The following is a 27,833-nucleotide window of genomic DNA, read 5'->3' as shown; positions in this document are numbered from 1 at the left end:
ACAATTCTTTTTCTTCTCTGCAAGCAAAAAATCATTTTATTTTCTCCACCTACGATTACCGTATCCCGAGACTATTCAACATTCCCTTAATAGAGTAACAAATTTCGGGATTTGTTTATGCTTTTTCGTCATCTAATTTGTCGTTATGGGTAAGAATTAAAAACTGGATACCTATAGAAATCTCATATACCATATACGCAAATATTCTGTGTATATATTTAAGTTGCTAAATCACGATAAATCTGCTGAATGGACTTTCTCCTTTCTATATTTGGTTTTACAAAGACTAAGACCAACTGAACCATAATCATAATCCATAAACCTCTCCTACAAGATATCTTCTTAGTTCTTAAAAACCTTTTTTCTCTTTAAACTCATTTAAAAGTTATTTTCAGTAAATTTTTAGATTTTTATGCCTTGACGTAACATTAAAAGGGGAAAAAGATAAAGAAAAAAAATACATAATTTTATCAAACAAAACAAAAGGTAAGTGATCTCGAAACCCTATGTTTGTTCTTTGGAGTCGTCCGAGAAATGTGTGGTTTCCGTTAATCCGCAAAGACTTTTTCATCTCTATCTATGCGTATGTTTGGTTTTGTCTCCACAAACATGTCTCATTAATGTTTGTTTTTGTCTTTTTTTTATTACTCATATATTTTAAATAAAACATTCAAAATTCAATTCTGTTTTTGGGAATAAGCTAAACTTTTCTCTCTACAAATCAATATAAAAGGGTGTGTGACTTAACAAAAGAGAACGAAAGCCCTAGTTTTAGTCCCATCTTTTGTATCTTTCTTGTCTCAAAAGCGGAGAAGTGAACTCTTTGAGAGTTTTTTTCGTATTGTTTAAAAAGACTATAAGTAGCTTTGGCTTATATAAGTTCTTCTGAAAAAGACACACAGAATAAAATTGAAGAACCAAAAAAAAAAAGAAAAAAAAGAGAGAGATGGAAAGTAATGGTGGAGGAGGAGAAGTAAGAAGAGTGAATTTAGTTTATTTCCTTAGCCGTTCTGGTCACGTTGACCATCCTCATCTCTTGCGTGTTCATCATCTCTCTCGTAATGGAGTCTTTCTTCGAGGTTAATCCTCTCTTCTTAATAAATCTGTCATCAGTCTCTTCTATTTCGATCATCACTCTCGGTCTCAATTGTGTGTTTAAAACGCAGATGTGAAGAGATGGTTAGCGGACGCACGAGGCGATGCGGTGCCTGACGCATTCTCTTGGTCTTGTAAGAGGTAATATTGATTAAAAATTTAAAATATTGTTTTTTTCACATTCTTGATGAAATTTTATTATTATTTACGATATTTATCGACTTATAATATTGCAGGAGGTACAAGAATGGATATGTATGGCAAGATTTATTAGACGACGATCTGATTACCCCAATCTCCGATAATGAATATGTCCTCAAAGGATCTGAGATTCTACTAAACTCTCCGAAGGGTATGTGTCATATCAATAAATTTTGATAATTGGTTTATTAGGGTTCTTTAACTAGGGTTTTTAAAAAAAGCAGAGGAGAACAAAGCTTGGGGCGTAAGAAATAGTGTTGACGGCAGAGAAGACCCTGAAGGAAAACTCGAGGAGTCGAAATTAACGTCAGAGAAGATCCATAAAGAGTCTCCGGTGTTCTGCTCTCAGAGATCGACGGCGACAACGTCGACGGTCACCGAGGAATCCACAACGAACGAAGAAGATTCGCTTCTTAAGAAACCAGATCGGAAAAAAGTATCCGGCGAAAGAGACGGTTCTAAGGAAAACGGGTCGGGTAACGATGTCGAGCCGGGTCGACCGAGTGTATCGTCGTCAACGACGTCGTCTTCGAGTTACATTAAGAGTAAGAGCTATTCGAGCCTACGTGCCTCTCACGTGTTACGGAACTTGATGAAGTGTGGTGGTTTGGATACAAACGACGCCGTTTTAGAGCCTTTGAACAAATCTGCGTCTGGGGCTTTTGGTCCGGCTTGGGACAACGAACGCAGATACCAACAGCACAATGCTCGGTACGCTCTAAAAGTACTCATATTAATTCTTATATTCAATTAATTATATATTATTTTTTAAAAATCGTTACTTTAAAAGCTGTTAATGCCATATATGATTGGGATTAATCTATTTTTTTACTAGTTTGCAAATCTATTAATTAATTAATAGTTCTAATTTACTTTTATATATCATTGGCACATAGTAATAGACTAATAGTATATACAATATTCTCTCAATGGTAACAAGCCGTTGCTTTTTTCTTTTTCTTTTTAATATATAGAAAAAGCTTCGAGGAGTACTGGAGTGGCATAAAGATGAAGGAGACAATAGAGTTTTGTAAACCAAAGGCTACTACAAGCAAGCCTTCTATGGCTCCATTATGCGCGTAAGCCCTCTTTCTCATCAGTACTCCTCATGTTTGAAACTTTATTATACTTACGGTTGATAAATTATAATATGAAATATAGGCAATGTGGGAAGTTATTTAAACCCGAGAAGATGCATTCGCACATGAAACTATGTAGTGGGGCGAAGAATTCATCAGCATTGACCGGAAATAAAACCGGTAAACCGAGGCAGCAACGGTGCAGAAACATTAATCCTGGAAACCCATTGGGACATCAACGTGTAGCGAGGACTACTCTCAAAGATTCATGATGGTCATAGCTAATTCTCTATGAAATAGCAGCGGAATATTTGTTTGCTAGTTAATTTCTTCTGTTTGATAAACCGCAGAGACATTGTTTGAATATCATGATGCTTGGTCAGAAAATAAATTGAATAATCTATATTGAAGGTTTTTGTTTTAGAAACTAATTGATCAGAATTTGAAAAACTAATGTATTAGATTAGAACCCTAGTTGAAGTAACTAGAGAGTACTAATTAGATTGTACACGTTTACAAAGTAAGTATATATGTATACTGTATATGCTCTAAATCTTTACACATGTTATATTACGCACGCACGTACGTATCTTCATGTGCATGTGAGTAATTATTGGTCATTGGGTTGAGAATATAATTAACACATGTTGTACAATACACCATGATCTTTGTCGTTTTGTCTTATATAATAAATAAATAAAAACTCACGTCTACTTTGACCAGATAAGATTCAAAGTTTTCAATGGAAACTCCTTTCATCGTAGCTTCGACATTTCTGCCTCTGGTCAAATAAGACCACCTTCTCTTTCGATCTCTATTTAAACAATCATAACATCAATCTCTAACTCATAGATCTCAAGACAACAACAACAAAAAGTCAACGGACCAATAATTATTGTGATCTGAATCTTAAAAAAATGTCAATGGAAGGAAGCTTTGAAGGCATGCTAATGAACGTGAGCATTTTTGCTCTGATTCAAGCTCTTGTGTATCTCATACTCTCTAAATCTTCGAGTGTTTTCTCTACGTCAAAGACGATGAAGAGAGCTAGCAGTTTCCGGTCAGCGAGATCCATCAGCATCCGTAGGATTCTGGCTACTCTTCAAGACATGCCTGCAGGCGGCGAAATGTCTCCTTCTTCCATGGGATCCTCTTCTCTTGTCTCCCCTTCATCATCACCATCGTAAAGCTACATGTATATGAATCATATGATTCAGTATTTGTTGGTGAATCCGGTGGATGAAGTGTGTTTGTTTGTTAGATAATTTTCAATTAATTCTTTCTTCATTTATAGTATCATTCAAATTGATTAATGAACTTATAAGTATATTTACCAAAAAAAAAAAAAACTTATAAGTATATACAACTGGCTATGTCTTAACCACGAGGTGGTGGGCTAGTGGTTCTAGCTTGGTGGAAGAGTCGCCCTGTTGGTCCAGGCCAGGGATCGATTCTCTCCCCAAGCGCAGAATTACTCAGCTTTATCCCTTTGATCACATGGGTATGAGCCAATTGCTTACGGCTCATTTGCATATCTGGGAGGGATTCTATCCGTGGGATACCCTCTCCCCAGAGAGATTAGTCTCAGATCCCTCTATACAGGGGCGCATCTACGTTGTAGTAAGGTAAGGTACGTGCCTTATACTAAGTTTTAAAACTTTGCAATTGATACACTTATTATAATGTATTTTAGCTCAGTTGGATAAGTTTACCCCATGAAATATCTCGGGAGAAGGGTTCGATGCCTCTTATTCCATTTTTCCTAAACGTTTTGTTACCTCCCCCACAACTTTTATGCTACTAAAGAATTTTTTTAATAATTACATATGGTAAGTACCCCATATAAGTTTTCCGCGTGGATCCGCCACTGTCTCCATAGATCTAGGGATTTACTCTCTGAATTAACAAAAAAAAAAAAAAAAAAAACTTAGTTGTATATACAACTAGCTATGTCTTATAGGTTCTGTATTCATAATAAAAAGTACTATTTTTCTAATACTTTCGAAAACAGAGGAATTATTCTAGTTACATAGTTCCGAAGTCAAGCCTTAAGAACTGAAATTATTTTCAATCTGCAACAAGACCTCTAAGCTATAGCAGCCCCGCATGACAAAAAAACATGACAGGATTACTTGTGCATAACAGCATAAGGCATGAGTTTTCTATACATTTCCATATTTCATCAAATTGCATAACTCAGCGTCGTGACAAAAACAATTGACATGTGTTCCTTGAAATCTAACCAGCCCAATATATAAAGCCGGTAGGTAAACCCAACCCAAAGTCTAGCTTATGAGTTACGTGCCCATTTGATATCTATCTTATAAGAAGACAATAGTTAGTCTTGTCACTCCCAAACTGATCTGAGACATTTAAAGATTTATACTCTCACTGGTCAGAAACTGAAATTTTGCATCAATTTCTTTTTCCTTTTTGACGGCAAAGTTTTGCGTCAATTGTACCCAAGATGATATTTATGGAATGAAGCCTTAATGGTTGGATATCCTAATCTACATGACCACGTTGATCATTAAATGTCTTCCAATAATTATACGAACTAGCGGACTAGTCAAATATTACAAAAAAACAATTATTTGCAAAATATGTAATTATTATATGATTCTTTTTAAAAGAACATATGAATAAGTTTATGACCATGGTCCATGTAAATACATTTTGCTCAAGAAATTATTTGATGGAAAAAGAAATTTGTTATAAGTAATTTTATTTCGTGCAAAGCAATTCAGTTAACATACAGTAGAATAAGTGTCAATTCTCAATTTGATCAAAAAATTCAAATTTTGCTGATATGATGTACAATCACTTTTTCATTCAATTAATTGAGTCATGATTCTAGAAATATACGGTATAATAATAAGTGAGTCACAATATTGTTTCTCTGAACAATTTCTCCTTGATGGAAAAAAGAAAAAGAGGAAGCTCAAAGCAATTTTTGGTCAAGTTCACAATGCCTTTTTCATATTGTTAATTGCTGAGAAAAATAATACAAACTCTACTGCTCTATATATATGGGATAATGTTTGTGTCTATCTTCACATGCCAATCCTAAATTAATTATAGTATAATGATTCAAACGTCAGAAAACAGAGAATTGACGTGAGACCTTGTTAAACGAGAGAAACAAAACGTCAGCGTGTTAGTTGAGCTCTCTGTCACCATATATTTATGCATATCTTTTGGAAGTGAATTGGTAATATATAAAGGATAAACATATTAGTACGTACTTGTATAAGAAATAAAGAATTATAACTTACAAGCATCCACAGATGTTTTGTTGTCTTTTTTTTTGAAAATAATGTTAACTTAATTGTATTTAATAATTAAACAGTATATGGAAATGGACGGGAAATTGCAGACCTGCTTAACTGCGGAGGTCACAAGCATCAATAGGCTTAAGTAATGACGACAACTTGTAACGCGAAAGAGAGTATAGTAGATACAAGATAGTAATACAATTTATCAAAAGATGAGTTACCCAAAAGAGAATGACGTGCGGAGAGTATGTGACCAATATATAATGTAACGTAAGTAAACATATAAATGGTGAAAACGTAAATGTTGTTGATATAGTTTATATAGTATCCAGTCTACACAGCTTTAACTAAAGAAGCATGATGAAAAAGGTCCTACTTGCAATTTCATGTTTGTTTTCTTTTATGACTCAATATGACTCAATTTTTCAACTTTTGAGCAATTATCTGTTTGATTTTTCCTTTAAGTTTCTTTATTTTGGTTGAAAGGTTGGGAAGAAAAAAAAGCTTAGAAGTAACTTTTGTATACTACTAATAAATGGAAAGGATAGTATCTCCACTGAGTCTTAGATGCATTTTTTTGAATCTAAACCACAAACTCATCGCATAATAACCCCAAATAAAGTTATATTGTGATAATGAAACAGTAAAAGCATTATATGAGTTTATTAAATACTACTAGATAACAACGTGTGATTTATTGGAGAATAGTGAGCATCTTAGCAGGAATAAATATCTCAACATCAATCAATGGTTTTGACTAATGGACAAATTCGACGTGACACTTTGATACAACAATTGGTTTTTTAATACTCCTCTGTGATCATAAATATTTGTCTTGACGCGAGAAATTGATTACTTGTTTACTCTTGTGACTTATCTAATTAATTAGAGTTTTAAACTTTTTTTTTTTGTATTATTATTATTTGGAAATTCGAAAGGAAGATAAGTTGGAGGATGATCTCTGAATTCAACGACCCCACACATGACTAAACTATAAAACCCTTATTAATAATACACTTTTATCATGACTGAAAAAATAATAATGAAGCTTTTAAGTAATTAAATAAAGTTGGTATGAGCTCTTTTAATTTATCAAAGAGAAAAAAAAACTCTCGTTATATTTTTTTTTATAATTTTATTGTTTTACACACACATATAGTATTAGGAAAAGGACCCAGCAGCTTCCAAAAAAAAAAAATATATGACGTTATATAATACGTAAAGGGTGACGTGGCAGTATACGATTGGAGAAAAAGAAAAGCTGCAGAAAAGGAAAGGTCTCTACCTTACTGAAACTTACTTGGCGCCTGTCTTGTAGCCGTTGCTTTCCTCTCTCTCTCTCCGGAGTTATCTCGCCGGAGACTCGTTTTTTATTAAGTGCTCGAAAGAAAGATGATTGCTTTTTTTTTTTTGTAATACAACTGTAGCTTGGTCGCATATCTGATGCTGTTTTAGATCTTCAAGGGTTCCTCTGCTTCTCTCTCTCTCTTCCTCTGTTTGTCGTCAGGTGATGCTTCAATTCTCTCTCTGGGTCTCGTTTCACCTTTTTTTTTTGATTATGGGTTTCGTTTTCTTCAACTCCTAGATAATGAAATTGGATGTCTTTTCCTGATTATGCGTTTCGCTTACCCTATTTGAGTGAGAGACTGGATGCTTCGTCTTCTAGGTCTTGTAATTGGAGCTTTCTCTCAATCGTTGTCAAAAAACAATAACAAAAGTTAGAGCTTTCTCAATCGTGTTCGTTTTAAGCTTGGAAAGTTTAATCCTTTTTATGTTTCTCTAGGACCACAAGTATCTTGTATTTTAGCTATGGAGTTGTTGAATTGGATTGTTAAAGTATCTGTTTTGCGCTTTACATCGTCGGCTACTTTACTACTGGGTTTCGGTTGGATCTTTTCTATGTTTCTTTATAAAAAAAAAAGGAAACATCTTTTCCCGTTCATTGCGCCTACAGTAGTATTTTCTTTTTCCTTTTTGTGAAGATGAATCAGAATTAGCTTCCCAATTACTATACTTTAAAATTGGATTCTACTTCTTGTCTTCTCTCTTTCTATGTTTGGTTTTTTTGTTTTCCTTCGGTTCACAAAGTCTTTCAAGGTTTTGACTAAATAGTTTACTTTGGTAGCTCAGATTGATTCTTCTGAAGAGATTTAGAAGATGTCTCAAAGAAGGGAACCTGATCCGCCTCCGCCACAGAGGCGGATTCTGCGGACTCAGACTGTTGGTAGTCTCGGAGAAGCTATGCTTGATAGTGAAGTGGTTCCATCATCTTTAGTGGAGATTGCTCCCATTCTTCGTGTGGCTAATGAAGTTGAAGCTAGTAATCCACGTGTTGCTTACCTTTGTGAGTTGTAACAATTTTCGAAACTTGATTCTGATTGAACATCTTAAACGAGCTTTTTGAATGATACAGTTGTGGATGATGATGATGCTAACAGGTCGGTTTTACGCGTTTGAGAAGGCACATAGGCTTGATCCAACTTCAGGTGGGCGTGGTGTGAGACAGTTTAAGACCGCGCTTCTTCAACGATTAGAAAGGGTAAATGGATGTCAACAATTTGTATGATTCTGCTGTAACATGTTGTGTTACGTGTTAAAACACTTGTTGTTTTTGTTTCTGATTGCTTCTCCAGGAGAATGAAACAACTTTGGCAGGAAGGCAAAAGAGTGATGCGCGTGAAATGCAGAGTTTCTATCAACACTACTACAAGAAATACATCCAAGCTTTGCTTAATGCTGCTGATATAGCTGACCGGTTTGTGTTTGATGAAACAGATTCCTCCATAGTTTTCGGTTTTCCTTATAGCTTTCTCTTACTGAGTTATTCATTCATATTACAATCCTTTTACCCCCTATAGTGCTCAACTTACAAAGGCCTATCAAACTGCTGCCGTTCTCTTTGAAGTCTTGAAGGCTGTTAATCAAACAGAAGATGTGGAAGTGGCTGATGAGGTGATGATGATGATCTTTGTTAATGCTTTGCAAAAACATCTTGAAACTGTTGTGATCTGGATTATCAAATTTGTCTCTGATCATCCTTTTTTTCTCTGCTGTAGATTTTGGAAACGCACAATAAGGTTGAAGAGAAAACCCAGATTTACGTGCCTTACAATATACTTCCCCTCGACCCTGATAGTCAGAATCAAGCTATAATGAGATTGCCTGAGGTTATCCAGCTTCTCAGCTTACCTTCTATTTTTCTGTTTTATTGTATTTCAGTTCACATAATCTGTTTGAATACTGTTCTGCAGATACAAGCTGCTGTAGCCGCTCTTAGAAATACAAGGGGCTTACCATGGGCAGCAGGTCACAAGAAGAAACTCGATGAAGACATTTTAGACTGGCTTCAGTCTATGTTTGGTTTTCAGGTGATGTTAGTGAATATCCTGTTTTAATTATTTGACTTGAAGTTTAAGTCTGTACTGAATGTTGTTCAACCTTTAAACTGCAGAAAGACAATGTTTCGAATCAAAGAGAGCACTTGATCTTGTTACTTGCTAATGTCCACATCCGACAATTTCCAAGACCTGAACAACAACCAAAGGTATGCATTTTGTGATGATATCTTGTTTGCTCTCTACCTAGGCAGTTTAACTTGCACTAAGTGTTTGTGTTCAATATTTGCTCTAGTTGGATGATCGCGCCTTGACCATAGTGATGAAGAAACTTTTCAGAAACTACAAAAAGTGGTGCAAGTATTTGGGTCGGAAAAGCAGCCTTTGGTGAGAGTTTCTCACTTTAACGTCTGAAAGATTTGAAAACATATGCTGCTTATACCTTTCTGTCTGCTTATCCTCTTGTTGGCACTTGAAGGTTGCCGACTATTCAACAAGAGGTACAACAACGTAAATTGCTCTACATGGGACTTTATCTTTTAATATGGGGAGAAGCAGCTAACCTGAGATTCATGCCAGAATGCCTCTGTTACATATATCACCATGTATGGATTCACTTTAGTTAGTTAAAATTTTAATTATATGTGAGCATTTTCATAGCTGTTTAAGTTTAATTATGATTTTTCGTACCTGTTCTGTGTTCAGATGGCTTTCGAGTTGTATGGTATGTTGGCTGGTAGTGTTAGTCCCATGACAGGGGAGCATGTAAAGCCAGCTTATGGTGGTGACGAAGAAGCTTTCCTGCAGAAAGTAGTTACTCCAATATACGAGACAATAGCAAAGGTTCCACTCCACTCACTTCAGTTATTCTAGTCGTGGCCATCTTTTATTCTCAAGCTTTCAAGGTTCTTCACCTATTTTTTTTTTTAATCTAGATCTTTGTGCATTACAGGAAGCAAAGAGAAGTAGAGGAGGAAAGTCAAAGCATTCTGTGTGGAGAAACTATGATGACTTGAATGAATATTTTTGGTAAATGCAGATGATAATCTTATATCCTTTTTGGAATGTCACGCTATCCGATCCTTACAAAATTCTGGGTGGTCTAAATTCCTTGTCCCTGAAACTATGCAGGTCAATTCGATGTTTTCGTCTAGGGTGGCCTATGCGGGCCGATGCTGATTTCTTTTGTCGGACAGCTGAAGAACTTCGGCTTGAGAGAAGTGAGGTATGAGTGATAGAGACTGAAAAATGGGTCGTATATGTATTCTCTGCTTATGCAAATCTTTGCATTAATTGGTCTAATGGATCATAAACTTGTAATTTTAAGTGTTATGATAGATCTTGCTGTATCAGCTTAGGCTGATCGTCATGTCTTAAAGTTATTTCAACCAGTACATTTTTTTTTACTTCATTTGCATCAGTTTTTTTTTTATCTTATAATTTTTTTGATTATGTTCGTAATGCTACAGATAAAATCAAGTAGTGGAGATCGGTGGATGGGCAAAGTCAATTTTGTCGAGATACGCTCCTTCTGGCATATATTTAGAAGTTTTGATAGAATGTGGAGCTTTTATATCCTGTGTTTGCAGGTACCAAAATATTGTAGTTAATATGAATGTATTTTAAATTTGTGTTTTCTTTTGTTGTTTAATGTAGAACTTTTGTCTAGGCAATGATTGTTATTGCATGGAATGGATCCGGAGAGTTGAGCGCCATCTTTCAGGGTGATGTCTTCCTAAAGGTTTTGAGCGTCTTCATTACAGCAGCTATACTAAAGCTTGCACAAGGTGATCATGCATAGTATAGCTTGCTGTTTAGCATCCTCTGTTATGAGTGAAATAGTTTAGTTGTCTTAGTGTCCTCTCGAAATATGATGTTTTCCTACCAATTATTAGTTTGACCTTCGAGTTTTCTGATTGTTTGACTTCAATATTGCAGCTGTCCTTGACATAGCCCTCAGCTGGAAGGCAAGACATAGCATGTCACTCTATGTGAAACTCAGATACGTCTTGAAAGTTGGTGCGGCTGCAGTATGGGTTGTGGTCATGCCAGTTACTTACGCATACAGTCGGAAAGACGCTTCTGGTTTTGCTCAGACCATAAAGAATTGGTTTGGGGGACACAGCCATAATTCACCTTCCCTTTTCATAGTGGCTATTCTTATCTACTTATCCCCAAACATGCTTTCAGCGTTGCTTTTTCTGTTTCCATTCATTCGGCGTTATATTGAAAGGTCTGACTTTAAGATAATGATGCTGATGATGTGGTGGTCTCAGGTAGTTTATTCATGTGCTTTTATTTTGAAAAATTAAGTCCGTGATATTAAATTAAAAAGGTGGTCTTATCATGTTTTTTTTTGTGATACAGCCTCGTCTGTATATAGGAAGGGGTATGCATGAGAGCGCTTTGTCACTTTTCAAGTAAGGACTCTAAAACTTATAGGTCGGAATGTTGGGTGTTTTTTCAGCACTGCTTAATGATGACGCGCAAATGATTTCTAGGTACACAATGTTTTGGATCGTTCTGCTGATTTCGAAGCTGGCATTCAGTTATTACGCTGAGGTATAACATTTTATCGTATTGTTGTGTTGTGTTGTCTAGCATGAGCGATATGCAAGAAACTTTTATTTGGAAGTTGGAAACGTGATTTTCTCTACAAACAGCCATTAAGATTCTAATGACATTCATCTCAGTCCATGAGTGTAAAAAATTTCATGCTTTCCGTCTTCGATGCAGATTAAGCCCCTTGTTGGTCCAACCAAAGATATAATGCGAATCCATATATCCGTCTACAGCTGGCATGAGTTTTTCCCTCATGGTAACGGATAACAGAATATCAGGATTTGCTTATTGCATAATGCTGTTTTATTAAATAATCATGCCGTTGTTTCTTTGGTTTCTGCAGCCAAGAGTAATATAGGCGTCGTCATTGCGCTCTGGTCGCCAGTTATTCTCGTGAGTTTGCGCATACTTGTTCATTCCCATATCTTCTTTTGTTCTTATGGTTTCCTCTGTGGTATGCTAACTTCTATATGCAGGTTTATTTCATGGACACTCAAATATGGTATGCTATAGTTTCAACTCTGGTTGGAGGTTTAAATGGAGCTTTCCGCCGTCTTGGAGAGGTTTATTGTTGTTAAAAAGCATACACTCACTTTAGTTTTCAAGAGATGGTGTCTTAAAAAGAACTTTGTTTCACTTCAGATCCGAACACTTGGAATGTTGAGGTCGAGATTTGAGTCCATACCAGGGGCCTTTAATGATTGCTTGGTACCACATGATAAGACCGAGGATATAAAGAAAAAGGGATTTAGGGCGACCTTCTCTCGCAAGTTTGATCAGGTCTGGTTACTGCTGTTATGCTAAGTGATTTTCACTACCTTTTGTTTTTTTGTAGAGTTTTATCTAAGGTTGTGTTCTCTTTTTCTATTCAGCTTCCATCTAGTAAAGACAAGGAAGCGGCGCGGTTTGCTCAGATGTGGAACAAAATAATCAGTAGTTTCCGAGAAGAGGACTTGATTAGTGATAGGTTCGGTTTGCCTTTGAATCTTTTCATTCTTATCCCCGTCTGAAAATGAACTTTGATAGAAAGAAGACTAGTTACAGGTTCTAAACGAGTAAGTTGGAGAGGAGGTTTTGAAGAGAGTAAAAGGCAGAGGAGATAACAACTGCCCAGTGTTGATTTTAGTGAGACCGACATCCATAGAAGGTGAGGACATGAACACCAGTTACAGTATGAACTTGCATGTGTTACAAAGTTATATATCTGACGAGAAAGGGAGTTAGATTTATGAAAATATTAATCATTTTAAGGTGAGTAGTACTTAGAAGTTAAAACTTTATTTGGGGTCTTATGACATTACCGTTGGTTTCAAAAGAACAGTGAGGAAGCCCTACTCACCTTAAACAGATTGGTCTTTTCAGGAGTCTAACTCACCCTCTCATCAACTATCTAACTTTCAAATGCAGACAAGTTATTCTGTACCTGGTGTTCATGTTGGTCTCACCCAAATCAGCACTTGGCCGCTCTTACTTTCTCTGCCTTTTACTCTCTCTGAAATCACCTCTCCGGCTTCCTTGTTCAAAAACCTATAACTACTCTACTTTCAATTCACGTTTGAAAAAGTAATTACAAATGTGGTTATAAGAGTTCTGTGATAATGTACAGGGAAATGGAACTTTTGCTTGTGCCATATTGGTCTGACCCTGATTTGGATCTTATCCGGTGGCCACCTTTTCTACTGGCTAGTAAGGTGAAGATTTATCTTTTGACTTACGTCTGCTGTTACATTTTGCGTTTTTGTGTTCTAGATGTTGGTGTATTCTAAATGTTCATGATTATACGTCATAGATCCCAATAGCTTTGGATATGGCTAAAGACAGCAACGGAAAAGACCGTGAACTGAAAAAGAGATTGGCTGTTGACAGCTACATGACTTGTGCAGTTAGAGAATGCTATGCCTCGTTTAAGAATCTCATTAATTATTTGGTCGTAGGAGAACGAGAAGGACAGTAAGTTTCTATATCCATTGCCTTTGTTCCAACTCAGGACTTACATAACCTTTCCTAACTTATATATGTTCTTGTCCAGGGTCATAAACGACATTTTCTCAAAGATTGATGTACATATTGAGAACGAAACACTGCTAACAGAACTGAACCTGAGTGCCCTTCCTGATCTGTATGGCCAGTTTGTTCGGCTAATCGAATATTTGGTACATACTGTAGCATAACAATGATGACTATCTGTGCCAAACTTAGCATGAAAATAACTGAGGTTGGTCTACTTGCAACAGCTACAAAACAGGGAGGAGGACAAGGATCAAATTGTAATTGTCTTGCTGAACATGTTAGAAGTGGTGACTAGAGATATCATGGAAGAAGAAGTCCCAAGGTAAGATCATTTGTATGAGCTGTCTTCGAAGTGATCAATCATTTTTCGTTTGAAGCACTCTGATTTAGAGTATCTATTCCATAGCTTACTAGAGACTGCCAACAATGGAGCTTATGTCAAGTACGACTTCATGACCCCTCTTCATCAACAGCGCAAATATTTCAGCCAACTTCGATTCCCAGTTTACTCTCAAACAGAAGCTTGGAAAGAAAAAGCAAGTCTCTTCCTTAAAATAATTATTCCGTTTATCTCATTCTTGTTTCCACTACAGTAGTGCATTTGATCTCTTTGGGCATGAGGGGAGTCTTAAGTGGTTTGTCCGATGTCCTCCGTTTTTGTTCTTTTGCAGATTAAGAGGCTTCATCTTTTGCTTACTGTCAAGGAGTCAGCTATGGATGTTCCGTCCAACTTGGAAGCTCGAAGGCGTCTTACTTTCTTTTCAAATTCACTATTCATGGACATGCCTGCTGCACCCAAGATCCGCAACATGCTTTCCTTCTCGTAGGTTCCAGTCACTTTCAAAATTTATGGCCATGTTTTGCACCTTCATCTATGGATGCATTTTCCATTACGATACATCTCTTAACTTCCCCCAATTTTCTTTTGCATAGGGTCCTGACACCATACTTTTCAGAGGATGTTCTTTTCTCCATATTTGGCTTAGAACAGCAAAATGAAGATGGAGTCTCTATACTTTTTTACTTGCAGAAGATCTTCCCAGGTTTCACTTTTCAATATTTTAAAAACTTTTCATATGGCGCTGTTATCTAGTTTGAGCTATCAGCTGAGTCCATGGCTTATATCAGATGAATGGACAAACTTTCTGGAACGAGTGAAATGTGGCAACGAAGAAGAATTAAGAGGAAGAGAGGATTTGGAAGAGGAGCTTCGTCTCTGGGCATCTTACAGAGGCCAAACTCTGACTAAAACTGGTATGTAGACTTTAGCCTCCTCTCTTAATCTTCATTTTACGAATTTATCTTTTGATAAACTTGTTGTGCCTGATCTCTGACTTGTTTCAACTAGTGCGAGGCATGATGTATTACCGAAAGGCTTTGGAACTTCAGGCCTTCCTTGATATGGCAAAGGATGAAGGTGCTTGAAGAAATCTAAGCTTTTATTCCTTTTCATTCTTAGAAAGTGTGAAAGCATTCCTTAAACTACCTTCGTTTTTGTTTTAGAACTATTGAAAGGCTACAAGGCTCTTGAGTTAACCAGCGAAGAAGCATCAAAGAGCGGAGGGTCACTCTGGGCACAATGTCAAGCACTTGCGGATATGAAGTTCACCTTTGTGGTTTCTTGCCAACAATACAGTATTCATAAGAGATCTGGCGACCAACGTGCTAAAGACATATTGAGACTTATGACAACGTAATTTCTTCATTTTTCATCTTTGATCTCCTCCTTTGATTTCTTAACCCCATTAGTTAAGCTTGCTATTTCCTTATGCCAGGTATCCGTCTATTCGTGTTGCCTATATCGATGAGGTGGAGCAAACACATAAAGAAAGTTATAAGGGGACAGAGGAGAAAATTTATTACTCAGCTCTTGTGAAAGCAGCTCCACAGACCAAACCAATGGATTCTTCTGAATGTGTTCAAACACTAGATCAGGTATAAAACGAGAAAAATAAATAAATGCTTAACATTTTGGTGCTCCTTGTTTTTCCAAAATACGAGGACGAGGATAATCCTATGAACTGAAGTCAGAGGATATTGATGCTGCTGTTCTATTTTCTGGAGTCTGACTGTCTGAGTTTATATTTCTCTTCTGTCAGCTCATTTATCGGATTAAGCTCCCGGGACCGGCTATACTAGGAGAAGGAAAACCGGAAAATCAAAACCATGCTATCATTTTTACACGCGGAGAAGGGTTGCAGACAATAGACATGAACCAGGTGCATTAGATAATTTTCTTTTAAGTCTTGGATGTGTCGCTAGTGAATCTGATTTGTGCTTATGATTAATTAAAAGAATGATCACCCTAGGAGACTCTTAACCTCTAAAGATTTCACAAATAGGATAACTACATGGAGGAAGCTTTCAAAATGAGGAACTTGCTGCAAGAGTTTCTTGAAAAGCATGGAGGCGTAAGATGTCCAACAATTCTTGGTCTTAGAGAGCATATTTTCACTGGAAGGTACTAACAGTCTGATCCTATTCCTGTCTTTCAATGCACTTATTGATCTCTTACGTTTGTGGTTATGTGTGAAGTGTGTCTTCTCTTGCATGGTTTATGTCAAATCAAGAGAACAGCTTTGTCACGATTGGGCAAAGGGTGCTAGCTAGTCCCCTGAAGTAAGCTTTTCCCCTGTTCTGAAATCTTCTGAGTTGAAATTTGAATACTGTGGCTGTCAAAATTAATGTGTTCTTTCTGTTGCTGCTCCAGAGTACGATTCCATTACGGTCATCCAGATATCTTTGATCGGCTGTTTCACCTTACTAGAGGTGGTATCTGTAAAGCTTCTAAAGTCATCAATCTTAGTGAAGACATATTTGCAGGCACTTTGATCTTGATCTCTTCTTCTCTGGTGACACACATATGATCTACTTACTTCATATAATTCTCATACTTCTCTACTGCTTTCAGGTTTTAATTCTACTCTGCGTGAAGGGAATGTGACTCATCATGAATATATACAAGTTGGTAAAGGAAGAGATGTGGGTCTCAACCAGATCTCAATGTTTGAGGCAAAAATCGCTAATGGAAACGGCGAGCAAACTTTGAGTCGCGACCTATATAGACTGGGACACCGATTTGATTTCTTCCGGATGCTGTCTTGTTATTTCACCACAATTGGGTTCTACTTCAGTACCATGGTAGGTTGAGATACTCCCTTTTTATCTCTCAGTCACTAGATAGATACATGGCAGATTTGTTTTTCTTTCTCAAGTCTGAAGCCATTGTCTATGTTTTTGACAGTTAACCGTGCTTACCGTGTATGTGTTTCTTTACGGCCGGCTATATCTAGTACTTAGTGGGCTTGAAGAAGGGTTGAGCAACCAACGAGCTTTTCGTAACAACAAGCCTCTTGAGGCAGCTCTTGCTTCTCAATCATTTGTGCAGATTGGTTTTCTGATGGCTTTGCCCATGATGATGGAGATTGGACTTGAGAGGGGGTTCCATAACGCATTGATCGAGTTTGTGTTGATGCAGTTACAACTTGCTTCCGTATTTTTCACGTTTCAGCTCGGGACAAAAACACATTACTACGGAAGGACGCTGTTTCATGGAGGCGCCGAATACAGAGGAACTGGGCGCGGGTTTGTGGTCTTCCATGCGAAGTTTGCTGAGAACTATAGATTCTATTCTCGTAGTCACTTCGTGAAGGGCATCGAGCTAATGATTCTGCTACTCGTGTATCAGATATTTGGTCAATCATATAGGGGTGTGGTTACTTATATTCTGATCACTGTTTCCATATGGTTCATGGTGGTGACATGGCTTTTTGCTCCTTTCCTTTTCAACCCGTCTGGTTTCGAGTGGCAAAAGATTGTTGACGACTGGACAGACTGGAACAAATGGATATATAACCGAGGAGGGATCGGTGTCCCTCCTGAGAAGAGTTGGGAGTCTTGGTGGGAGAAAGAATTAGAGCATCTTAGACACTCGGGGGTCCGTGGTATCATCCTTGAAATCTTTTTGGCCTTCCGCTTCTTCATCTTTCAGTACGGACTTGTGTATCACCTCAGTACCTTTAAAGGGAAAAATCAAAGCTTTTGGGTAAGCTAAGCTGATAACTGCTTCCCTGCGAATGGTGAATCCCTTGATTATTGAACCATAGTGACTCTGTTTTCAGGTTTATGGAGCGTCATGGTTTGTGATCTTGTTCATTCTACTGATAGTGAAGGTATGAATCCTTACGCACATTCACATTTACTTTTTCTTGCCAGATTTTAAACATAGTGTTGATGGTTTCTTCTATGTAACGATCATTGCAGGGTTTGGGCGTTGGAAGGCGAAGATTCAGCACGAATTTTCAGCTTCTGTTCAGAATCATAAAGGGTCTTGTGTTCCTCACATTTGTAGCAATTCTAATAACTTTCCTCGCACTTCCTCTCATAACAATCAAAGACTTGTTCATCTGCATGCTTGCCTTCATGCCAACCGGATGGGGAATGCTTCTGGTAAGTCTTTCTCCACCGTCATCAGACTCCTCATTTTTGTGTCTAAGATTCCAAGTATCGTCTGGTTTTGTGACATTCGATCTTGTTTTGTCCTCATCAGATTGCACAAGCTTGCAAGCCTCTGATCCAACAGCTAGGGATATGGTCATCGGTTAGGACGCTAGCTCGAGGATACGAGATCTTGATGGGCTTGCTTCTGTTCACACCGGTTGCGTTTTTGGCTTGGTTTCCTTTCGTGTCTGAGTTTCAGACAAGAATGCTCTTTAACCAAGCGTTTAGTAGGGGTTTGCAGATTTCTCGTATTCTTGGTGGTCAAAGAAAAGACCGGTCTTCAAAAAACAAGGAGTAACATATATACACATTCATGTAAATGGCGTATGTGTAGATATAATGGATCTGTGCTATTGTTTGCTTTCCAAGTAATTTACAGTTAGAAACCCTATAAGATTAATAAATATATGTTAACTATTTTCCTTAAGTTCGAATCCATTATAATAGAAAGCGAGACTATCTTTTTCATCTGAAAGACAAAACTTTGGTCCTCCATTCTAAAAGACAAAAGATAATAATGTATATCACTTGAACTTTTCTACATTGGATATTTTATTGTCGTCCATGTCATCATCATGATGAAGACAGGACTGATCATCGTTTATAAATTGGCCTCAATTATTTGTTGCTAGTTATTATACGTTACATAGTATACTATAATGTCTTCTTTATTTTTCATCCAAATATCAAACGCATATAAAAGCAGTTAATACTCTGTTTCTTTTTCACTCTTATAATAACACCTCTCAAAACATTTATAAAATGCAGTGAACTTTTGTATGTTTTGTTTTGGTGGTTATAAAATGTTTGTATACTCATGGACATCATCAAATGTGCAAAAAAGCAAAACCCAAATTTGGTTTTATATGAATGGAGCGTTTATCTTGTGAGCGTCACCGCCGACGTCACAAGTAACCTGGTACCGTTTTGCGTATATTTGATGAGTACGCATGCATGTGCAGCAGTGCAGACATCAAAATCCAATTGCTCATCTATATTTATATATACACATACATATGAAAGCACAAATTCATAAGCATACACACAGATTCTTGTATTGGACTCTCTTCAGAGTTCAGAAACGCAAAAAAAATAAAAAAGAAAGATAAAGAGATGGCGCCACCGCATTTTCTACTGGTAACGTTTCCGGCACAAGGTCACGTGAACCCATCTCTCCGTTTTGCTCGTCGGCTCATCAAAACAACCGGCGCACGTGTCACTTTCGTCACTTGTTTCTCCTTCTTCCACCGGTCTATGATCCCAAACCACAAAAAGGTGGACAACCTCTCTTTCCTTACTTTCTCCGACGGTTTCGACGACGGAGGCATTTCAACCTCAGACGACAGTCAAAAGCGGTCGGTGAATCTCACGGTTAACGGTGATAAGGCTCTATCTGACTTTATCGAAGCTAACCGGAACGGAGACTCTCCGGTAACTTGCTTGATCTACACGATTCTTCTCAATTGGGCTCCAAAAGTAGCACGAAGATATCAACTTCCTTGTGCTCTTCTCTGGATCCAACCCGCTTTGGTTTTCGACATCTATTACAACCACTTCATGGGAAACAAGTCTGCTTTCGAGTTACCGAATCTTTCTTCTCTGGAGATCCGAGATCTTCCTTCTTTCCTCACACCTTCCAACACAAACAAAGCAGCATACGGATCGTTTCAAGAAATGATGGAGTCTCTCAAAGAAGAAACCAACCCCAAAATTCTCATCAACACTTTCGATTCGCTGGAGCCAGAGGCCTTAACGGCTTACCCTAACATCGAAATGGTAGCGGTTGGTCCTTTACTTCCCACGGAGGTTTTCTCAGGAAGCACCACCAAGTCAGTTAAAGATCAAAGTAGTAGTAGTTATACACTTTGGCTAGACTCGAAAACAGAGTCCTCTGTTATTTATGTTTCTTTTGGAACAATGGTTGAGTTGTCCAAGAAACAGAAAGAGGAGCTGGCTAGAGCACTCATTGAAGGGAAACGACCTTTTCTGTGGGTTATAACTGATAAACCCAACAGAGAAACGAAAGCAGAAGGTGAAGACGAGACAGAGGTTGAGAAGATAGCTGCTTTCAGAGACGAGCTCGAAGAGGTTGGGATGATTGTATCGTGGTGTTCGCAGATAGAGGTTTTACGACACCGATCCGTAGGTTGTTTTGTGACTCATTGTGGTTGGAACTCTACGTTGGAGAGTTTGGTTCTTGGCGTTCCGGTGGTGGCGTTCCCGATGTGGTCAGATCAGCCGACGAACGCAAAGCTACTGGAGGAATCATGGATGACAGGTGTGAGGGTAAGAGAGAACTCGGAAGGTTTGGTGGAGAGAGGAGAGATAAAGAGGTGTTTGGAAGCAGTGATGAAGGAGAAGTCGGTGGAGCTGAGGGAAAACGCAGAGAAATGGAAGCGTTTGGCGACTGAAGCGGGTGGAGAAGGAGGGTCTTCGGATAAGAACATGGAAGCTTTTGTGGAGGAGATTTGTGGAAACTCTGTTGTTCAAAAGTTAAGTTGTGTGAAGTGAAGCAGAGGAAGTTAAAGTAAAAGACAAGAGTTGGTGTCGAGAAGTGGCCATATATATGAAAGTGTTATTTGCTAACACTTTGTATATATCAATTCAATTAAACACAAAATGTACTCCATTATTAATCATCTACATTGACTTATGCTCAATTCAAAAACCTGTTTGATCGAATCCCCTTTTGAGACTCTCATCAAGCAAGCGTTTTCGATCGATCGGAGTTTTGCTATTTTGTACCTCTCCGTTCTTCTTCTTCCAATTACTGTAGGTCTCAGCCGAACCCGTTTTGGGATTGGGCCATTTTTTAATGTTTCTTGTTGGGCTTTCAGCCCTATCGTAGTTTCCAATATTTACAATGGACACTAAGGTAATAAACCGTGCTATTGCACGGAATTAAATTTTTGTTTGAGATATTAAATTTTTTACATATTTATTTAGTATAACATTTATAATACAAATTTATATTGGTTTGAATTCGTCAAAGTTATGAAAGTTTAAAATATTAATTGATTCACCATAAATTTTAGATTGACATGATGACATATCTAGATCGAATGTGAACCGAATTAGTGATCAGTTAGATTTTTATCAAAATCTTGAAGTATCAAATCAGATAAAAACCACAAAACTAAAATTTCATGAATCAAATGATTTAAATAAAATTGTTAACCCGGTCAAACCCATCCGCTAAGCTATCCTGCAACAGGTTTAAATATTTTGAGCCGCAAAATGTCTTTACATCTGTCCCGCTTGAATTCATGAGATTTGCAGGTAATTCACATGTATTTTCAATTAATTATTTTTCTAATATATAAAATATATTTAAATCTTAAACTTAATTTTTATTAATAAAGTTATGTGATAAAGTTTTTTAAAATAACACGTTTTTTTTTGTTAAAAACACAATGACATATAGCTGTAAATAATAAATAATAAATAAGACTAAATTAATAATTCTAAAATATTATATAAATAAATTGAATAATAGTGGTAGTTGACAAAAAAAAAAACAGTAACAGTTTTATGTAATATTATGGAATATTAAAAACAAATAATAAGTTAGGGCAGAGCTTTCTGGCGATCAGTGTTTTTAGAAAATAATTCTCTTTTAGTATATGAAAACAATTATTTAGAGGCTTAAAGCAATTGTATCAAGATATTTACTTCATTTGAATACCTTATTTTATTTAGAGAAATCAAAGCGTCTGATGCATTAAAAATATATTTTTAATTACTTTTGTTAAAGGTTCTCCAATTTTGCAAACGTAAAAACATTATTATTGTGCAGTACAGTTCAATTCTTTCTCTTTCTCCCGTCAACATCATCTTCTTTCTTCTTCATTTTTTTTTTGGTTACAAAACTAAATAAAAATCACTTTCTTATAAATCATAATCAATAATGCAACCCTTATAGAACCTGTACACTCTCTGTTTGTATTGCATTCCAGTGGACATTAGGAGAAACTGAAAATGAGTATCCTCTTTCTTCGATGACAATATTTATTCGACATCTTCCTCTTTCCCTTTTCATTTTCTCTTATTTAAAAGCTCTCTAATTTTCTTTTTTAAGGTATACAAGAATTGTTCAAACTCAGCCATGACATATAGAAAGGTCAATAGAGAATTAAGTTTGCTCTATTTTCTCTAGTAACAAAATAAAGGAACATTTGATACCAAAAAAAAAAATAGGAACATACATTGCTCTCAAGTTTGCTCGATTTTCTAGTAAAAACGTTTGTTTTTTACGGGATCTTTAATGGAATGGGTTTATGCAAACTTGTCGGATGAGGTGGTAGTGGATGGAGTTTCATGGTGCACGTTGTTTGCTTTGGTAGTGTGGTGGAGTTGGAAATAGAGATGTGGTAATATCTTTGGAGAGGTGGGCAAGTGTAGGGACCGAGTCAGATTCTTAAAAGATTTGGCGAGGGATGCATCTGTGGCAAATGATCGTAGTAAGGCTCTAAATCCTACACGAGCTAGAGTCGAAGCGTTTATTGGTTGGAAGCGTCCGGGGGAGGGTTGGATGCAACTCAATACGGACGAAACCTCGAAAGGCAATCCTGGTTTAGCTACTGCGGGTGGAGTGTTAAGGGATGCAACAGGTCGTTGGTGTGGGGGCTTTGCGCTGAATATTGGAAGATGTTCGGCGCCATTGGCTGAGTTATGGGGTGTCTACTACGGGCTGTACATGGCATGGGAGCGACGAGTACCGTGTCTAGAACTAGAGGTTGACTCAGAATTGGTGGTTGTTTCAATACACCTCCTTAAAATTCTCCAAAATCATTGTTTCAATACACCCCCTTAATGTTTAATTTACATTATTACGGTTTGTGTCTACAAAACCAACTTTATTCATCTATGTTAGGGATGGACAAAATATCCGAACCCAAAAATCTAACCCGAACCTGATTTAAAATAGCCGATCCGAACCCGAACCCGAAGTTTAAAAATATCCGATTGGATGCTTTTAGTAAATGAATTGGGTACCCGAACCCGACTGGGTATATCCAAACACCCGAACAAATACTCAAAACCATCCAAATTTATATATCTCTAACAATAGATTGAGTCAATTTACAAGTTTTATAAGTAATTTTATAATTACTATTACAAGATAAATTAGTTTTTGTTTTCATATGTTAGTTTAGATTATATGTTGCAGGAGAGCAGTCACTGCAACAGGAGAAGTCAGTGGAGGTATCTTTTATCCCACCGCTGCGACCTTCTTTGCCTCGTGGCTCTAAAACTGCACATAAGATTCTCTCGAAGCCTTCTACTCACCTTCCTAGTCAACTCCCTAGGGATCAGAGTACAAGGACCACCTCCAAGCGTTCTTAATGTCTAGTTTCTTTTGGAATGTTCGCGGATTAAATAGAACTTCAAAACATTCCATCATAAATAAATGGATCGCTGATCAGAATTTTCAGTTCGGTTGTTTTATTGAGACAAGGGTGAAAAAGCGTAAAGCTCAGTGGTTATGTGAGAAGTTGTTTCGAGAATGGTCGCTAATGTCGAATTATGAGCATCATGCCCGGGGGCGTCTCTGGGTGGTATGGCGTCATAATATGAGGCTTACTCCGGTGTTTAAGAGTAGCCAAATGATTACCTGTCTGGTCAAGTTAGAGGCAGCAGAGGAGGAATTCTTTTGTTCTTTTGTTTATGCGTCTAACTTGATGGAGGAAAGGAAAGACCTGTGGGAGGACATTCGCCACCATAGGGACTCTCTGATTATGAGAGATAAGCCTTGGCTTGTCTTTGGAGATTTTAACGAAACTCTAGCTGTTGTTGAACATTCTCGTGGTGATGACGGACCAGGTGTTACAGAGGGTTTGCGGGATTTCCAGTCGGTGGTGGACTACTGTTCTTTTGCTGATATGGCCTCTCATGGTCCTTTATATACATGGTGTAATAAAAGGGAGAATGATCTAATCTCCAAAAAATTGGATTGGGTTTTGGTTAATGAGGCCTGGCTTGCTGCATACCCGCTTTCTTATAGTGTTTTTGAAGCTGGCGGATGTTCTGATCATTCGCGCTGTCGACTAAACCTTTTGAGCCAAGTAGACACCGGGTGACGTCGCAAGCCTTTCAAATTTGTGAATGCCATGGTGGATATGGAGGAGTTTAAACCATTGGTGGCAGATTTTTGGGGGGAAACCGAGCCTATTCACATGTCAACATCCTCTCTTTTCCATTTTTCTAAGAGGCTTAAGGTGCTTAAGCCGAAGCTTCGATCCCTCGCATGTGCTCGAATAGCCCACTTAGTGTTTTAAAAAAAAAGAGGCTTACTCTCTTCTCTGTGAGAAGCAGACGTCCAATTTGCTCAATCCTTCTGCAGATGCTATAATTGCTAAACGAGAGGCTTATGACCGATGGTGTTTTCTGGTTGGTCTTGAAGACAAGTATTTGAAACAGAAATCTAAGCTCCATTGGTTGAAGGTTGGTGATCAAAATAATACAACCTTTCATCGAGTTTTTCAGTCAAGGCAAGCTCAGAATATGATTCGTGAGATCCAGACACCTGATGGTAGTGTTGTATCGGATGAGGAGGCCATTAAGAGGGAAGCAGTTCGTCATTTTAGCGAATTCCTTCAGTTCATTCCTCCGGACTTTGAGGGTGCTACGGTGGAGGAGCTGCAGGATTTACTGCAGTTTAGATGTTCGGAGGATGATAAGAATAGCCTTACTAAACCAGTTTTAGCTGATGAGATAAGAGCTGTGCTATTTTCTATGCCATCATCTAAATCAGCAGGACTGGATGGTTTACTGCAGAATTTTTTAAGGAGTCTTGGAACATCATTGGAACTGAATTTGTGATTGCAGTTCAGTCTTTCTTCCTGAAAGTCTTTCTCCCTAAGGGTGTCAATGCCACTATTTTAGCCTTAATTCCCAAAAAGGAGGATTCCAAAGAAATGAAAGATTACCGTCCAATCTCCTGTTGCAATGTACTTTACAAAGTGATCTAAAAAATTTAAGCCAACAGACTCAAGATGCTCCTTCCAAAGTTCATTGCAGGTAATCAGTTGGCTTTTGTTAAGGACCGTCTGTTGATTGAAAATGTTCTGCTTGCTACTGAGTTAGTCAAAGACTATCATAAAGATACCATTTCTACTCGATGTGCCATCAAAATAGACATCTCAAAGGCATTCGACACTGTTCAATGGCCTTTCCTTCGAAATGTCCTTTCCGCTATGGATCTCCCACCTGTTTTTGTTTATTGCCTAATGCTATGTGTGACGACGGCATCCTTCTCTATTCAGGTTAACGGAAAACTTGCAGGTTTCTTTCAAAACTCTCGGGGTTTACGACAGGGTTGTTCTCTTTCGCCATACCTCTTTATCATTGCGATGGATGTTCTCTCCGGGATGCTGGATAAACCTGCAGGCTCACAGTTTGCCTATCGTCCGCACTGTAATGAACTAGGGGTTACTCACTTGAGGTTTGCAGATGACCTTATGGTCCTTTCTGATGGTAGTGTGCGGTCCATAGAGGGTATTGTGGAGGTTTTTGATAGTTTTGCTAAGAAATCAGGACTGAAAATAAGCATGGAGAAGTCCACAATTTTCTTGGGGGGTCTCTCTGATTCCGACTGTCAGGTGATCAAGGACACCTTCCGTTTTGCAGTCGGTCAACTACCTGTGCGGTACCTGGGATTATCGTTGGTTACTAAACACTTATCTTCTTCCGATTACTCGCCACTTCTAGAGCATATAAAGAGGAAAATAGGCTCTTGGACAGCCCGTTTTCTCTCTTTTGCAGGTCGCTAAATCTGATCCACTCAGTGCTATGGAGCATATGTACCTTCTGGTTCTCTGCCTTTCGTCTTCCAAGAAAATGTATTAGTGAGATTGACAAACTGTGCTCAGCCCTTCTCTGGTCTGGTCCAGAGTTAAACCCTCATAAAGCTAAGGTGGCCTGGGAAGATATCTGTAGGCTTAAAAAAGAAAGTGGACTGGGGTTGAGGTCCCTAAAAGAGATGAATGATGTCTGCTGTCTGAAACTGATCTGGCGTATTGTTTCGTCGGGGGAGTCATTGTGGGTCAAATGGGTGGAGAATACTCTTCTCAAACACAATAACTTTTGGTCTGTAAACTCTACCGCAGCTGGTTCTTGGATGTGGAGGAAATTACTCAAGTTCAGACAGGTTGCAGCTAGCTTTTGTAAAACAGAAATCAACAATGGTCTTCGTACCTCCTTCTGGTTCTACAATTGGTCGTCCTTGGGTCGATTGGCTGATGTGGTAGGGGAGAGAGGTATCATAGAAACTGGAATAAGTAGACATATGTCTGTTGCAGATGCGTGGGGCAGAGGTCGTCGAAGGCGTTATCGCCTGCAACTGCTAAATCAGATATAAGCTGAGCTTCAGTTGAAGCGCGAGCAAGCAAACTCCAGGGAAGATGTTGTCCTTTGGAGGGGGAAAAACAATAAGTTCCATCCGAGCTTCTCCACTAACGATACTTGGTTACAGACTCGATCAGAGGGGGTTGAAGTCCCATGGCATAGATGTATCTGGTTTACTCACTCCACACCAAAGCAGTCCTTCTGTACTTGGTTGGCCATACGCAACAGACTTTCTACAGGAGATCGCAAGGCACAATGGTCCACCGCCGAGCCTGGTGACTGCATTTTTTGCACCAATTCTATCGAAACACGTGATTACTTATTTTTCTCTTGCAGTTTCTGCTTGGAGATTTGGCAGTCTATTGCAAAAAGCATCTACAAGTCTCGCTTCTCAACAAGCTGGAATTCGATAATTCATTCCGCCTGTAGCAACTGGAAGGATAGGACTTCAACTTACCTAGCTTGTTCTGTTTTGCAGACGACGATATATACACTTTGGCATGAGCAGAACAGGCGGACACATGGTGAAAACCCGAAGCCTGCTTCACAACTCATTTAAACCATTGACAAACAGATGCGGGACCAACTCCTCGCCATTGGCCTCAAAGGGGATCGCCGATATGATAGTGGTATACTCACTTGGCTAGGGACTAGATACTGATTTTTAATTTTTTCTGCTCTCTGCTTTAAAACTATCAAACCAATGATGCACCAGTTGTAAAACAGTATTTTTGTTTTGAATATAATTTAACATTACATTCAAAAAAAAAAAATATATAGATTATATGATTCTAACAAATTTGATGTTTTGGTATTTAGAATTGTCTTTCTCTTTTTATGAATTCAATTTGGTTTGATAACTTTGGTATTTTTTTTTATGATTATAATCATTTTGATAAATTTGAATTATTTTTTTTCCTGAATTTAGATTGAAAAACCATCATCTCAGATCTGAATTGGAAATATATTTCGAGGTTTTGGATATAACCCGAAACTATCCATATCCGATGGATGTTTACCCGAACCCGACCCGAAATCTTAAAATATCCGAATGGGTCTTAAACCCGAAAACCCGACCCAAAACGTGAAAGGGTACCTGGCAGTATGTAAAGGCTTCACAGTCTCAAACCTAGAGAATAATAAGAATATTTTCCCTATCATCTCTACTTCTCTCTCGTACCATCTCTCTATCAATATCATCGTTTGATCACAGAACCTCCGAGGTGAAGATTCTTTCTTTCAGTTCACCTTCTAGGCTGAGATCTCTAATCCCCGAGCTTGCAGTAAGCTTCTGGATTCAATTTCTAATTCGTCAAAAGATTATTAGGCGTTTTGAAAAAGCATCGTTGCCATGAGAATAATAGTTTATAGATGTTTTGAGAGGTGTTATTATAAGAGTGAAAAAGAAACTGAGTATGTAACTGTTTCTA

General features: G+C 37.9%; 4 protein-coding genes across 7 annotated transcripts; all 4 read left to right on the top strand.

Moving 5' to 3' along the window:
* Positions 1-605: 605 nt before the first annotated feature.
* On the top strand, positions 606-2,802 carry LOC104739095 (protein SOSEKI 1-like). The gene is made up of 6 exons (XM_010459344.2): positions 606-1,079; positions 1,167-1,236; positions 1,332-1,447; positions 1,521-2,007; positions 2,271-2,375; positions 2,458-2,802. The coding sequence occupies exons 1-6, from the start codon at positions 947-949 to the stop codon at positions 2,645-2,647; spliced, it is 1,101 nt and encodes a 366-aa protein (XP_010457646.1). The 5' UTR covers positions 606-946; the 3' UTR covers positions 2,648-2,802.
* A 395-nt stretch (positions 2,803-3,197) lies between these two features.
* On the top strand, positions 3,198-3,692 carry LOC104739094 (uncharacterized). The gene has a single exon (XM_010459343.3). The coding sequence runs from the start codon at positions 3,293-3,295 to the stop codon at positions 3,560-3,562; it is 270 nt and encodes an 89-aa protein (XP_010457645.2). The 5' UTR covers positions 3,198-3,292; the 3' UTR covers positions 3,563-3,692.
* A 2,984-nt stretch (positions 3,693-6,676) lies between these two features.
* Positions 6,677-18,484, top strand: LOC104739093 (callose synthase 1). 4 transcript variants are annotated; one of them, XR_015579263.1, is made up of 43 exons: positions 6,677-7,157; positions 7,781-7,994; positions 8,089-8,189; positions 8,284-8,405; positions 8,509-8,602; positions 8,707-8,817; positions 8,902-9,018; positions 9,102-9,194; positions 9,281-9,372; positions 9,464-9,590; positions 9,691-9,828; positions 9,938-10,014; positions 10,117-10,210; positions 10,455-10,574; positions 10,655-10,772; positions 10,924-11,261; positions 11,353-11,405; positions 11,487-11,547; positions 11,722-11,803; positions 11,891-11,940; positions 12,024-12,110; positions 12,190-12,327; positions 12,420-12,514; positions 13,154-13,238; positions 13,337-13,497; positions 13,577-13,700; positions 13,782-13,879; positions 13,964-14,093; positions 14,229-14,380; positions 14,491-14,600; positions 14,686-14,811; positions 14,906-14,974; positions 15,061-15,250; positions 15,333-15,492; positions 15,657-15,776; positions 15,900-16,018; positions 16,128-16,176; positions 16,268-16,380; positions 16,469-16,698; positions 16,802-17,602; positions 17,679-17,729; positions 17,821-18,006; positions 18,107-18,484. XR_015579263.1 is itself a non-coding variant. In XM_087483027.1 (43 exons), the coding sequence occupies exons 2-43, from the start codon at positions 7,808-7,810 to the stop codon at positions 18,353-18,355; spliced, it is 5,853 nt and encodes a 1,950-aa protein (XP_087339153.1). In that variant the 5' UTR covers positions 6,677-7,157; positions 7,781-7,807; the 3' UTR covers positions 18,356-18,484. The 4 variants fall into 4 exon arrangements, 3 of the variants coding, with proteins under 3 accessions (XP_087339153.1, XP_087339155.1, XP_087339154.1); XM_087483027.1 differs by having other exon boundaries at positions 16,093-16,176; XM_087483029.1 differs by lacking the exons at positions 6,677-7,157; positions 7,781-7,994; positions 8,089-8,189; ... (18 more) ...; positions 12,190-12,327; positions 12,420-12,514 and adding exons at positions 12,616-12,694; positions 12,955-13,064 and having other exon boundaries at positions 16,093-16,176.
* A 408-nt stretch (positions 18,485-18,892) lies between these two features.
* On the top strand, positions 18,893-20,739 carry LOC104739092 (UDP-glycosyltransferase 75B1). The gene has a single exon (XM_010459341.3). The coding sequence runs from the start codon at positions 19,171-19,173 to the stop codon at positions 20,566-20,568; it is 1,398 nt and encodes a 465-aa protein (XP_010457643.1). The 5' UTR covers positions 18,893-19,170; the 3' UTR covers positions 20,569-20,739.
* Positions 20,740-27,833: the final 7,094 nt, after the last annotated feature.

Source organism: Camelina sativa, chromosome 14 (assembly GCF_030686135.1).
Source record: "Camelina sativa cultivar CO46 ecotype springtype chromosome 14, ASM3068613v1".
NCBI classification, from domain to species: Eukaryota; Viridiplantae; Streptophyta; class Magnoliopsida; order Brassicales; family Brassicaceae; genus Camelina; species Camelina sativa.
The sequence above is the reverse complement of the archived record's forward strand: the minus strand, read 5'-3'. Positions and strand labels throughout refer to the sequence as shown.

Coding starts and splice junctions, on each gene's coding strand:
- LOC104739095 (XM_010459344.2), top strand. CDS start 947: ATGGAAAGTAATGGTGGAGGAGGAGAAGTAAGAAGAGTGAATTTAGTT. Junction 1,237..1,331: donor TTCTCTTGGTCTTGTAAGAG/GTAATATTGATT, acceptor ATAATATTGCAG/GAGGTACAAGAATGGATATG. Junction 2,008..2,270: donor TACCAACAGCACAATGCTCG/GTACGCTCTAAA, acceptor TTTAATATATAG/AAAAAGCTTCGAGGAGTACT.
- LOC104739094 (XM_010459343.3), top strand. CDS start 3,293: ATGTCAATGGAAGGAAGCTTTGAAGGCATGCTAATGAACGTGAGCATT.
- LOC104739093 (XM_087483027.1), top strand. CDS start 7,808: ATGTCTCAAAGAAGGGAACCTGATCCGCCTCCGCCACAGAGGCGGATT. Junction 9,829..9,937: donor TATACGAGACAATAGCAAAG/GTTCCACTCCAC, acceptor TGTGCATTACAG/GAAGCAAAGAGAAGTAGAGG. Junction 10,773..10,923: donor TATACTAAAGCTTGCACAAG/GTGATCATGCAT, acceptor TCAATATTGCAG/CTGTCCTTGACATAGCCCTC.
- LOC104739092 (XM_010459341.3), top strand. CDS start 19,171: ATGGCGCCACCGCATTTTCTACTGGTAACGTTTCCGGCACAAGGTCAC.